At 39.1% G+C, this 13,232-nt stretch overlaps 1 protein-coding gene across 1 annotated transcript in view; it reads right to left on the minus strand.

Moving 5' to 3' along the window:
- Nucleotides 1–13,232, minus strand: part of TP53BP1 (tumor protein p53 binding protein 1) — a 99,148-nt gene that overhangs the window by 26,221 nt on the left and 59,695 nt on the right. The window contains exons 16-17 of the mRNA XM_036258380.1: nucleotides 6,536–6,628; nucleotides 1,923–2,406 (exon numbers count right to left, since the gene is read on the minus strand). Of these exons, the coding sequence (XP_036114273.1) occupies nucleotides 1,923–2,406; nucleotides 6,536–6,628 (577 nt within the window). The remainder of the gene's footprint in view (nucleotides 1–1,922; nucleotides 2,407–6,535; nucleotides 6,629–13,232) is intronic.

The following is a 13,232-nucleotide window of genomic DNA, read 5'->3' on the forward strand; positions in this document are numbered from 1 at the left end:
ATGCTCAACCACTGAGCCACACCAGCTGAACTCAATAAACTTAAAAAAGAAAGAAAGCTATGCTTACTTTTTCTTTAAATAGTCTTCTGAAAAGTGATCTCTGTAAAGATAAAATAACTTGAGAATCTTGTCATTATTAAGGGAAGATAACAAATTGAAAATAAAACCATACTTTCCTTTCATAGAAAACCTGGCTCCAAACCCACTTCAAAATTTAAAGAATGTCAAAGGTAGCTGCCTATACTATTCTCCAAGCACTAGCCTGAGTCCTACCCAACTGCCAGGTATCAAAGAGCTCTGACACTCGGAAAACCTCATTTTCATTCACATTGTTATACAAACATCACCACATCCACCTCCAGAATTTTTTCAACTTTCCCAACTGACCCACTATTTACCTCTATCTTTTTCTAGCATCTTTCTTTTCTTGGAAGAAGCAGCTAGCTCTTAAATATTACATCACTCTGCAGGATAGTAATAGTATCAGTAGTGGTTGTGGTAGTGATAGCAGCAATAGCATTTAAAATAATAATCATCAATAGGTAGTAGTAGAAGCCAACAGTGATAGAGCATTGATTATGTGCCAGGCCCCGAGCTAAGGGCTTTGCATGCCTTATCTCATTTAATCCTCACAAGATCCAGATGAAGTAGTCTGATTCCAAAGACTGGGCCTTAACCACACTGGCTCATTGGCTCCTATCACCATGATGACAGAGGAGAAGGGATTATTTCCCTATTTTAGAGAGGGAGAATATGAAAAAGAAAAGGAAAATATAAAATAGTGGCTCTCACATGGTTGTTATCTTTAAGATCAAGTTTAACTTTTTGTAAAGTCAGAGAAATCAAAATTATGTGGCGGAATGCAAACACTTTAAATTAAGGGTGAAAATAAACAGACACAAAATAGGATCTAACATGCTATAGCCCCTATATCCAAAAGGCTATTGCTATTTTGAATCTGTATAAACTGATATGGTCTTATATCTCATAGACTGTGTTACTATAAAAGTCTAGTAATAAGCAGAAATTTTGATGAGGCATGGATAAACAGAACAAAACTACACAGGCCATGATTAAAAAATAGAAAAGCAACATAGCATAATGAAAAGAATACCGATTCTGAAGTAGACATGCTGAGTTCAAATTCCAGTTCTGCCACCTACTGATGTCAAAATCTTGGGTAAGTTACTTAACCTCTCCTCAGATTGGTTTCTTTACCAGTGAAATGAGAATAATAATACCAACCTCATGGGTTGTCTTGAGCACAATGCTGACATACGATAGGTGTTCAATTAACTAGGAATTACTTCGCTACTCTATTCCCAAGAAGCTGTTCTTCCTCCAGCCTCACTGTGTCAGCCTCAATCCTTTTCCTCCCATGAAGTCTGGCTGAACCTTTCTGCAGTCCCTAGTCACTTGGAGGCTTTTCCCATCTCTCTCTAACCCTGTTACTATTCTTTGTTTCTAAGGCTGTGATACACTCTTTCATGCTTCTTCTACTCCTTCCTCCTTTACTTTCTACTCTCAGTTCCTGGGAACAACGGTGAAATAAACTTGGAGGTAAAGCAATTAGCTCTGATAGTTACAAAGGAGGATGAAAAATGACAGCACAAGGAAAAGACTGAACAATTGAAAATAATACATGCCCCAGACTATATTCCTGGCTTTCTTTTCCAGTAAAGACCTACTTGTCAAACTCTATAGCACTATTCCATTTTCTCTAAAAGACTATTTTTTGGCTACAGCTACCCATAATTTTCACTACCCTATCCCTATCCTGAATAAATTGTTTTTGTCTTTGAATCACTGATCTGTACAAGATTGTTTAAAATTATCATTAGGTAAGAGTACCACAACTTAAATTTTCCAGGAATCCAGAAAGTGGAAAACAGGCCCCTGGGGTACCCGGCAAGTTCTCTCACCTGGCTATGGAGTGACTCTGTGTCATCTCCAGGAGCACTGGCTGGTTTCTCACCAGTCCCCTTCTCAGTCTGAACTGTGGCATCCTGTCTTCCAGAGTTCTCGTCCACTGTACTGGTCCCCTGTTCACAAACATTCTTTACAGTCTGGGTTGCTGCTGAAACAGTTTCTGGGACCCGTAGGGTACACTCTATAGTCTGAATTCCTACATTATTTTGGCTGGGCCTTTCGATCAAGGCCTTACTAGGTTTTTCCTGATTGGTATTCCACCCTTCTTTCTGGCCTTCTAGCACATCTGTCTCCATTGCTTCCCCTTGAAGACTGGATGGCCCCTGTGTGGCCATCTGCTGGGAGGCAGGAGAGGCAGGGTCTTTGACAGAACTACTGGGCTTCACAGTGTGTTGATGCTGCCTGGTCCTTTGGTCACTTTCCAATTTTTCCTTCTCCTCTTCATCTTGAGTACTTGGAAAATGGAGTAAGTTCCCCCTGGGAATCAACCATATAAAGAAACCACGTCAAGTAAGCGCACATGCATGTACATGCGCGTGTGTGTATACTGGTAAGGGGGGACTATAATTTGACAATTTGAGAAATGCAAGGGAGAAAATAAAATGACTAAGGATATCACCTTATGAGGTTTCTCATCATAATTTCACTCCTGTAAAAAAACAATGGCACACAGGACTACTCCACCATGATGATGAAATAGTCATAGCACTTCTTCCCATCCCTAGCTATGAACTGTGACACAGGAAAATAAGTTAAGCAAACATATATATAGCCATTATTGAGGTCACAGACAATGAAGGCAGCTTAGGGAACTACTTCAAAGAAGATAAATTAAAGGTACCCCCCAAAAAGAAAACAACAAAAAATAGAACAAAAAGGAAAAAATGAAGATCAATTAGGTCAGGACTCTTGACTTTATAAATGGTTCTAACATTACTTAAATGACTACTAGCATTTTAGCTACACCCAACCCTGACCAACAATTCCAGCAAAGAAGAGATTCTAGCTTTGCTAATTATACTGGTATATCCACAACTAACCATTTCAGAAAGACTTGGTGCCTCGAAGACAGTTCTCAAGATACAACCTACTTCTTTTTATTAGTCTTAACATTTGGATGTCAGTGACTTATTTATTTCACAGCATTTCCTTAATGTCTCTTGCAATCCAGATATTATGAAGCTCTGAGGTGCCTAGTGGCGTTCTTAAATGTCCTTAATACACCAGAATGAAAAGGCCCAGATTTAACTCCAAGTGAGCAGGTTACACAGAAATTTGACATTCAAGTTTATACCTAAAATACCTACCACAGGGCTTAATATAAAGTTGAGTAATAAGTGTACTTTAAACAAAAGAATTCATATTCTCTCCATCAATTGACTGCAAAAATCTACTCTGATTAAATAAGCTAATTGTATATGTAGCAAATTCACGTAGTAAAAGTTAAAAGTTAATTTTTAACTAAATTACAAGTTCAAATGAGAAAGCATACTACAAACAAGAAACTAATGAATGAATTTGTAAGCTACATTAAGTACATAATAACCAGAATAAAGATAAAAGGATCTATTTTGAACAGAGCACTGTAACACCACATATGGAATCTGTTTCGGTTTGGGGTGTCATATTTTACAGGCATAAACTGAGATACACCCAGAAGACAACATCCAGGAGGATAATCTACAAACTATGCCATATGTTGCTGTAAGTATTCGACAAAAGAAAGATGAAGCTAGTTATCTAGACAGAGAAAGCTATTTCCAGTTTGGAAGGAACTCTCACTTAGGGCCTGCTCTGCTCTGATCTTGAAGAAGAAAGAGAAAAGGAGAAGTTTCTGAGGTTTCTATCTTGTTTAACTCAGATTGCCAAAACTGGAAGTCAAAGAGGGATTCAGAATAGAGTTCCAGCCAAGAGCCTGGTATATATTTGGTTGTTATAGCTTGTGTCCTGTGGGTCAGGAACCTCAACTGAATGAAATATATGATCCAAAGAAGAAGAGGTAAGAATAAGATCACCAGGAGACAGATGAGTTAACACCTACCTCTGATGGCGTTTATGAGTGATTATTTAGCACAGTGCTAGGTGCACAAACACAGCAGATGCTCAATCAATATTAGTTGCATAAGACAAACCAATTAAGGAGATGCAATTCATCTTCTTTACAAACTGAATATTCATGTTTGAATCTTTAAGACATCTAACATATCAACAGCTAAGCAACAATGAAAGTGAGTCAAAAACTAGAAGGGACATGACTTGATTAACCATTTCAAGAATTTAATTACTATTGTTCCCTAATCTTAAATATGCCTACATATTTTTCTACAGAAGCTTTTTATTTAGGGTAGAACTTTGGAACAGATTTTCACTTCTAAAGCAAAGCTTTGTTTTATTTGGGACTTTTTTTTTTTCTTTATTATTTTAGAGAGAAAGGAAGGAAGAGGGAGAGAGAAAGATGGAAACACTGATGAGAGAGAACATCGACTGGCTGCCTCCTGCATGTCCCCCACTGGGGATCTGCCCCACAAAATGGGCATATGCCCTGACCAGGAATCGAACTGGTGACCTCTTGGTACATAGGTCGACGGTCAACCACTGAGCCACACCAGCTGGGTGGAGCTTTTTTATTCTTTTTTGTTTTGTTTTGTTTTTTTTATCCTCACCCGAGGATATTTTTCCATTTTTTGTACAGATAGAGTGGGAGGGAGAGAGAGGAAGGGAGAGAGAGAGAGAAACATCGACGTGAAGGGACACATTGAATGGTTGCCACCCACACAACCAACCAGGGCTGGGGACAAACTGCAACCGAAGTACGTGCCCTTAGCGGGAACTGAACCCGGGTCTCTCCGGACCGCAGGCCGACGCTCTAACCGCTGAGCCAAACTGGCCAGGGCTGCTTTTTTATTCTTAATCAATAAATATTATGTTGCTTTTTCCCCCCAAAGAGTTAATCAGAACAATTCTCTCTCTAAAGACCAAAGGTGTCTCATTGCAATATTAGTATATTTAGCAGATTCATATCAAATATCAGAATTTTGGTATTTATCCTTCTCATATTAGCATCAGTTAAATGAAATGACATTAAAATCATAGTCATTTTCCACCCAAGATCATATAATATAATATATATAGCTTTGGTTGGCAAGATTTGCTGAATCAGGCCAACATAGAACAGTAGGTAAAGACCAAAAGCTTAACTGCAACACATACTGCAAAAAGTGTTGCACACTCCTACCAAGTGCATACATTCTTAGACAAAAAGCAACTGAGAAATATCTACCATGAAGATGTATATTAATGTCCCAAGAAACAGTAAAGAAATCTTTAGCATCAGAACGAAGAGCTTTAGAAGACTAGAGAAATCCAATATACTGTAAGAAGGACCACACCTTCACTAGTTCCAGCTAAACAATTCTACTCTGGTCACTATATGTAAGATTTAGAAACTGATGCTAAGAAAGAAATTCTAGCAGAAAAAGCCTGGAAAAATTAATCCTAAGTGAAAGAGAGAAGAATAAATTTCTGTATTTTACAAACTGTTCTCAGGGTAGATCTGTCTGAAGAACAACTCAAGTCAAATCCAGCTGGATATGCAGGCCCTTATTCTCCCAAGGCTAAACAAAATCATGAGCATCTTGGCCTATTCTAAGATATTCTAATAAAATAGAAAGGTAATATACAATGCGATTGATAAATTTAGTAATTGCTGGACCTTTACTATATCAATTTTGGAACAACACGAAGTGGCATTCCACTCAACAAACTTCTTGATATAATAGAGAATATTAATCTGGGCTAGCTGATTCCCAAGAATATCAACAAACTCACATTTCATCATCAGAATGCCCAATAAAAGCACTAAGATGTTTCTTCTAAATATTTCTATCAATAAAGAATACAGAAATTATGCTACAAATAACACTAAAATTAGATACCTGCTAACCAACATGATCACATTCTCTAATTACAAAAATCACTAAATTCCAGAAATGACAGATACCATCTCATAATGAAAATAAAGCTTATTTCCACTGCCATTACTTCTTTCCCTATGCTATATATAAGACCCATAAATTCCAAGCAAATATTTTTTAATTATTTGAATAGAGAAGAAATACTTTGTAACTCAAAAAAATTTTTTTCTGCTCCAAAGCTGTTCTAAGAGATTATGGAATAAAGAAATTATGGTAAAATCTTAATTCCATCAGGTCTGACAAACTTTAAATCTGGGATGTTAAGCATCAGTTTTACCCTGTGGGAAACTAATGGAAATAAAAAGTCTGTTAAAAATAAACATTTCCAAACCTAAGAAAAAGGGAATAAATCTTAGAAATATAAAATGATATAGTTTCATAAATATATGAAGACTTAATCATTTCAAATTGATAGGACTGGCAGATAAAGAAAAATATCTATAAAATATTCAATAAAACTTCTCATGACTATAAATCTCTATAAATCCATCTAGAATATGCCACTATCCCTCAGATAAAACAGTAAGCTCAAGTTCACAAAATAGTAGCACTGTATTATAGATTTTGGTACCAACTATTTTTATGAATCAATATAAATATAGCTGAAAAGATGCTATGAAAATAATGCTCGCCTGGTGGGTACGGAGCAGGGATCCTGACTTCGAACCTCATCCTCTTGCCGGGCTTCACAGACACAGCTAAGCAAAGACATGGTCTTCTGGGGACTAAGATAATAAATTAAAGGAATATACTGTGTTAGTTTAGAAAGGAAACGTACCTCTGAAGATTATCCTTTTAGGCACAGAGGGAATAAAATCTTTTTTCTGCATCCAAAACTCCAAACTGCCTTACACCAAAATGCAAATTCCTCATACAGTACTTCTTTCAAAATTAGTATAACTAAAAATTCTCAAGGAAGATTCACAAAAAATAAGGTGGACAGAGGACTGTATTAAATACCATAAAGACAAAATCAACAAAATCCAGAATGTAAAAAACACTCTGTACGACACAAAGTCTACTTTCTCGAACAATAAAATTGCTAGGAGAAGGGGGAAAAAAAAAAAGAAGGGAGGGGACCCCCACAGATTACGAGATTTAAATTAAGAGACATTTCAATCAAATGCAATATATGGACCTTGTTTGGATCTTTAGTCAAACGAACTGTAAAAAAAACACATAAGGCAATCAGAGAAATCTGAACACTGAATATCTGATGACATTAAGGAATCTACCAATTTTATTTTAAACTTATCTTTATTGTTGAATGTATTATGGATGTCCCATCTTTCTTCCCTCCTTGACCCCCTCCTCTCCACTCCCACCCCCCATCTGCCTTCCCCAAACTATTGTCTGTATCTATTGGCTATGCATATATGCATATAAGTTCTTCAGTTTCTCTCCTCCTGCCCCATCTCCCCCCTTCCCTTTGAAGGTCTTCAGTCTAACAACCAATTTGTACTTCTTAATCCCATCATCTTTTTCACCCAACCCCCCCTCCCATCTAGCAACCAAAAAAAGTTCTCTGTATCTAATGAGTCTTGTTTCTGCTCTGCTTGCTCATTGTTTGTAGATTCAATTGCTGATAGATATGTATTTATTGACATTTTATTGTTCATGTTTTTTTATCTTCTTCAAGAAGACCCTTCAACATTTCATATAATAGTGGTTTGGTGGTGGTGAACTCCTTTAGCTTTTTCTTGTCTGGGAAACTCCTTATATGGCCATCAGTTCTAAATGACAGCTTTGCAGGATAGAGTAATCTTGGTTGTAGGTCCTTACTTTTCATCATTTTAAATATTTCTTGCCACTCCCTTCTGGCCTATAAAGTTTCTTAAGAGAAATTGGCTGACAGCCTTATGAGAACTTGGCTATAGGTAACTAACTGCTTTTCTCTTGCTAATTTTAAGATTCTCTCTTTGTCTTTAACCTTTTCCATTTTGATGATGATGTGTCTTGGTGTGGACCTCTTTGGGTTCATCTTGTTTGGAATTCTCCGTGCTTTGTGTGTCTGTTTTTTTCACCAAGTTAGGGACGTTTTCTGTCATTAGTTTTCAAATAGGTTTTCAATTTCTTGCTCTCTCTCTTCTCCTTCTGGCACTCCCATGATGCAAATGTTGGTACGCTTGATGTTGTCCCACAGGCTCCTTATACTGTCCTCATTTTTTTGGATTCTTTTTTCTTTTTGCTGTTCTGATTAGGTGTTTTTTGCTTCCTTATATTCTAAATCTGTGGTTTGCTTCTTGGCTTCACCTACTCTACTACTAATTCCTTGTAAATTATTCTTTATTTCAGTTAGTGCATCCTTCATTTCTAACTGGTCCTTTATTATGCTCTTGAGGTCCTCATTAAGTTCCCTGACATTCTCACGAAGTTTGCTGAAATTCTAAGTTCACTGAGCATCCTTATAAGCAGTGTTTCGAACTCTGCATTTGTTAGATTGCTTATCTCCATTTCATTTAGTTCTTTTCCTGGAGTTTTGTTCTGTTCTTTCATTTGGGACATGTTTCTTTGTCTCCTCATTTTGGTTGCTTCCCTGTGTTTGTTTCTATGTATTAGGTAGAGTTGCTATGTCTCCTAGGCTTCCTAGGGTGGCCATCTGTAGTAGGTGTCCTGTAGGGTCCAGGCACACAGCCTCTGTGGTTACCCAGCTGGGTCCTCGAGATGCACACCTCCTGTGGACTTTATCCCCTTCTGTTGTAACTGAATCTTGATTGCTGTTGGCACACCAACAGGAGAGTTTTACTCAGGCTGGTCGGCTGCAAGAACTGGCTGTGCCCACTAACCACCAATTTCTAACCACTTTGGATGATCAGCTGTGCAGGGGCCCACCACACAGAGCAAGACTTACTTCAACAGGGCTCTGGTACCAAGAGTCCATTCCTTGAGTGTGTCACTTATGGAGATGGTTGGGTGGTGGTACTTTGACATGGTCTGAAGCTATCCACCGGGTGTGCTAGTTCTGGGGCAAGGTCAGCCACTGCCTGTGTTATACCCAGGGCCACCAGGCATAAGCTACAAAGTGATCTGCTGGTGACTGCTTCTTGTGCTGGGCTTCGAGGTACCCAGGCAAAGCCAAGCTGTGAACCAAGGCTGGCTGCTTCTAGTGCCAGGCCTGGGGCCACTTAGCAAGAGGTATGGGGCTCACTGTGGCCAGATGCTGCTTGTTTGAGAATACTGTACAGCCGGCCCTCATTTATCACGGTTAATCAGTTCCAGACTCTACCACGGTAAATGAATTTCCGCGAAGTAGGATTCTTTTCCTATACAGTCGTCCCTCGCCACTTCAAGCTTTGACTTTCGTGGCTTCACTCTATCGCGGTTTTTTCAAATACTATACTGTACTGTATTTGAAAATACTACACTGTATTGTATTTGGAAAAAAAACGCGATAGACTGAAGCCGCAAAGTCAAAGCACAAAGTGACGAGGGATGACTGTATAGGAAAATATGAAGCAAGAGTTAAAACAGGCCAATCCTTTGGTAAAGCCACTGGAAACAGCATTCTTGGGCCCTAAAGTTGGACGGGGCAGGGCCTCAGGGAATCACCATGATGGGGCGGCAAACAGTGTGAGCCAGGTTGCTGAAGACCCAGATATGGTGGCTGTTTGCCTGCACCATGGGGGAAGGGCTGACCAAAGGAACAAAGGCCTCTGCCAGTACATCTGTCCAGGAGAAAGCTGCCTCTCCAGCCCTTGCCCTAATGCCAAACACCTCAGTTCTTCCCCATATGTTGCTGGTGCCTTTCAAGCTACCTCCCCTCCATGCTGGAGCTCAGAGGGAGCAGGTCCGAGTAAGTCCATGTGCCGGCCCTCTAACAGGAACTGCCTGGGACTCCAGCAGCTGCAGCCTCCCTCAGCCTTCTCTCTGCCTCAGTTCCCGCTGGTTTTTACAGCCAGAGGTGATGGGGAGTTCTCTTTCTGGCACTGGAACCCTAAACTGGGTGCCTGCTGTGAAACCAGGACCCCCTCACTCCTCAGGGAGGACCTTCACAGTAGAGGTATCCTCCCAATTTTTACCCGCCACACATTGGGATGAAACCAGCCTGTCTGAGCCTCTGCCTCTCCTACTAGTCTCGGTGTGGCTGCTTCTTTAATTTCATAATTATAGAACTTCCATTCAGCTCGATTTCAGGTGGTTCTAAAGGATGTTTGTTCTGTAGTTTAGTTGTAGTTTTGATGTGGTTGTGGGAGGAGACAAGTTTACCTACACCACTATCTTGACCAGAAGTCCTCAGTGACAATTTTAAAAGCATGATAGTATTGTGGTTAAGTTCAAAAGAGGAATTCTTAACTTTTAGAGATAGCACTGAAATATTTACAGATAAAATTATATAATGCTTGAATCAGCTTCAAAATAATCCAGTGGGTAGGAGAGTACTGGAAGTATTTATAAACAAATTTTAAACTAGCTATGAGTTGCTAATTTTCGGTAACTGGGTGATGAATACATGGTGGTTCATTATACTGTTTCTCTATTTTTGTAAATGCTTGAAACCTTCAACAGTGAAATGTCTGAGAGAGAAAGATGACGGCAAGTAATCTGAACAGAGTCCAGTTACAGATAACACTTTGTTTAAAAACAGAGTGGTACCGCCCGGGCCGGTTTGGCTCAGCGGTTGGAGCATCGGACTGAGGACCAGAGAGTCCCAGGTTTGGTTCCCGCTAGGGGCACATACCAAAAAAAAAAAAAAAGAAAAAGAAAAAACAGAGTGGTACTGCTTTACCTAAATGCAGAGGAAGCAATGAGCATTTAAAACATTCTAACTGAACTTACTTTTATTTTTTTATTAATTGAATTTATTGGGATGACATTGGTTTGCAAATCCATACAGGTTTCAAGTGTACAACTCAAAAAATATCACCTACACAACACACCAAACTGTGCATCACTTGCCCCAAGCAAATTCGCTTTCGGTCCCCATTCCACCCCCAACCATTGCCCACATCTACCTAGCCCCCACCCCCTTTCTCTCCAGCTAATGTTGTCTATGTCAATGTGTTATGTATATATGTTTTTTGGCTAATCCCTTCAGCTTTTTTATCCAGTCCCCCCCACCAACCTCCCCTCTGACAGCCATCAGTCTGTTCCATGTATCAAGTGAGATCATATGGTATTTGCCTTTCTCTGACTGGCTTATTCACTTAGTATAATGACCTTCAGGCCCATCCACGCTGTTGCAAATTATAAGATTTCTGGTAGCTCAGTTGGTTAGAGCATTGTCCCGATACACCAAGGTTGTGGGTTCAGTTCTCAGTCAGGGCACATACAAGAATCTATCACTGAATACATAAACAGGTGGAACAAATCAATTTTTTTTCTCTCTCTCTCCAATCAATAAATAAATTGGAAAAGGTCACAGGTTCATTTCCCAGTCAGGGCACATGCCTGGCTTATAGGCTCAATCCCCAATCAATGTTTCTCTTTCACATCAATGTTTCTCTCTCTCTGTCTCTCTTTCTCTCCCCAACCCCACCTTCCTCTTTCTCTAAAATTAATTTTAAAAATAAAAAATTTTAAAAATAAAAAGCTTTCCCAGAACTTACTTTAAATGATTTATCATAAACCCAATGGTAAAGCAAACAGTCAAAGACTCTTTTTATTTTTTAAATCCTTACCAAAGGATATTTTTCCATTTATGTTCAGGAAGAGTGAGAGGGGGAGAGAGAAACATCGATGTGAGAGAGACACAACGATTGGATGCCTCCCACATGACGGTCCGGGGACTGAACCACAACCGAGGCAAAGTGCCCTCGGCCAGAATCAAACCCCTGACTCTTTGGTCTGCAGACTGATGCTCTACCTGCTGAGCCAAATAGGCCAGGGCAACAGTCAAAGACTTTTAAAATTTAGATTCTCAGCCCAGCCGGTATGGCTAAGTGGACAGAGCACCATCCCATGGACTGAGAAGTCCTGGTTCGATTCCAGGTGAGGGCACATGCCTGGGTTGAGGGCTCGATCCCCAGCAGGGAGAGTGCAGTAAGCAGCTGATTGATATATCTCTCTGACATACATGTTTCTTTCTATCTCTCTAAAATAATCAATAAAAACATATTTTTAAAAAAAATTTAGATTCCCATATACAAAATTTGATTCACAACAATACCAATGAATTTCACCTCATTCTGTGACCCACCAATCCAACCGTATGCCTCAAGTATTTTCCCTACTTTTCCAATTCTACATTCTACCCAAAGGACTTGGGAATCTTTACCAGCATATTCTGTTCCCTCTTAATGGGCAAATAAACAGACCAATAACAAGTTATATCTAGTATACAATTCTGTTAAAACCAAAGAGACCAAATATAAATTCCATTTTCTTCAACTTTGTAAGACTACATATCATTAGTCTTCAACTGAGAAAAGACCCTAAGGTACATATTTTTCAGATTAAATATGTAAGAGCCCAGAGAACAACTAATCTCTTTAACACACAGCTAAGTACAGATCAAAGGATTTAGATAAGGGCCAGAAACTCCGAAACTGAGGGTCAAATTTAGTCCAGAGACAGGACTTATTTGACCCACCAAGCATAAAATTTTATTTTTAAAAATTCAGATTTCTCTTTAAGAGGACCCAAAAAAACAAACTCAAAAATGAAAGAGAAGTTACAACTGACACCACAGACATACAAATGATTTTTAGAAAATACTATGAACAATTACATGCAAAATAACTAGACAACCTAGGTGAAATGAACAAATTCCTAGAATCATAGTCTTCCAAAACTCCACCGGGAAGAGTCAGGAAATCTGAACAGACCAATAACTACGAAAATTGGAGCAGTAATCAATAAACTCCCAGCAAACAAACGGCTTCACAGGGGAGTTTTACTGAACATTCAAAGAAGAATTAACACCTATTCTCCTTAAACTATTCCAAAAAATTCAAGAGGAAGAAGACTTCCAAGCTCTTTTTATGAAGCCAGCATAATCCTAATTCCAAAATCAGATAAAGACACTACAAAGAAAGAAAATTACAGACAATTATTCCTGATGAACATAGATGCCAAAATCCTCAACAAAATATTAGCAAATCGAATCCAACAATATATTAAATAAAATTATTCACCATGACCAAATGGGATTTATCCCAGGGATGCAAGGCTGGTACTATATTCACAAAGCAATAAATGTGATATACTACATAACAAAATAAAAGATAAAAATCGTATGATCAGCCCTGGCTGGTATGGCTCAGCAGTTAGAGCGTCAGCCCACGGACCAGAGAGTTCCGGTTTGGTTCCCCATTTAGGGCACGTACCTTGGTTGCAGTTTGTCCCCAGCCCTGGTTGGGGTCATGTGGGTGGCAACCACTTGTGTCTCTC

This window comes from Molossus molossus, unplaced genomic scaffold (genome assembly GCF_014108415.1).
Source record: "Molossus molossus isolate mMolMol1 unplaced genomic scaffold, mMolMol1.p scaffold_m16_p_1, whole genome shotgun sequence".
In the NCBI taxonomy this organism is placed as follows: domain Eukaryota; kingdom Metazoa; phylum Chordata; class Mammalia; order Chiroptera; family Molossidae; genus Molossus; species Molossus molossus.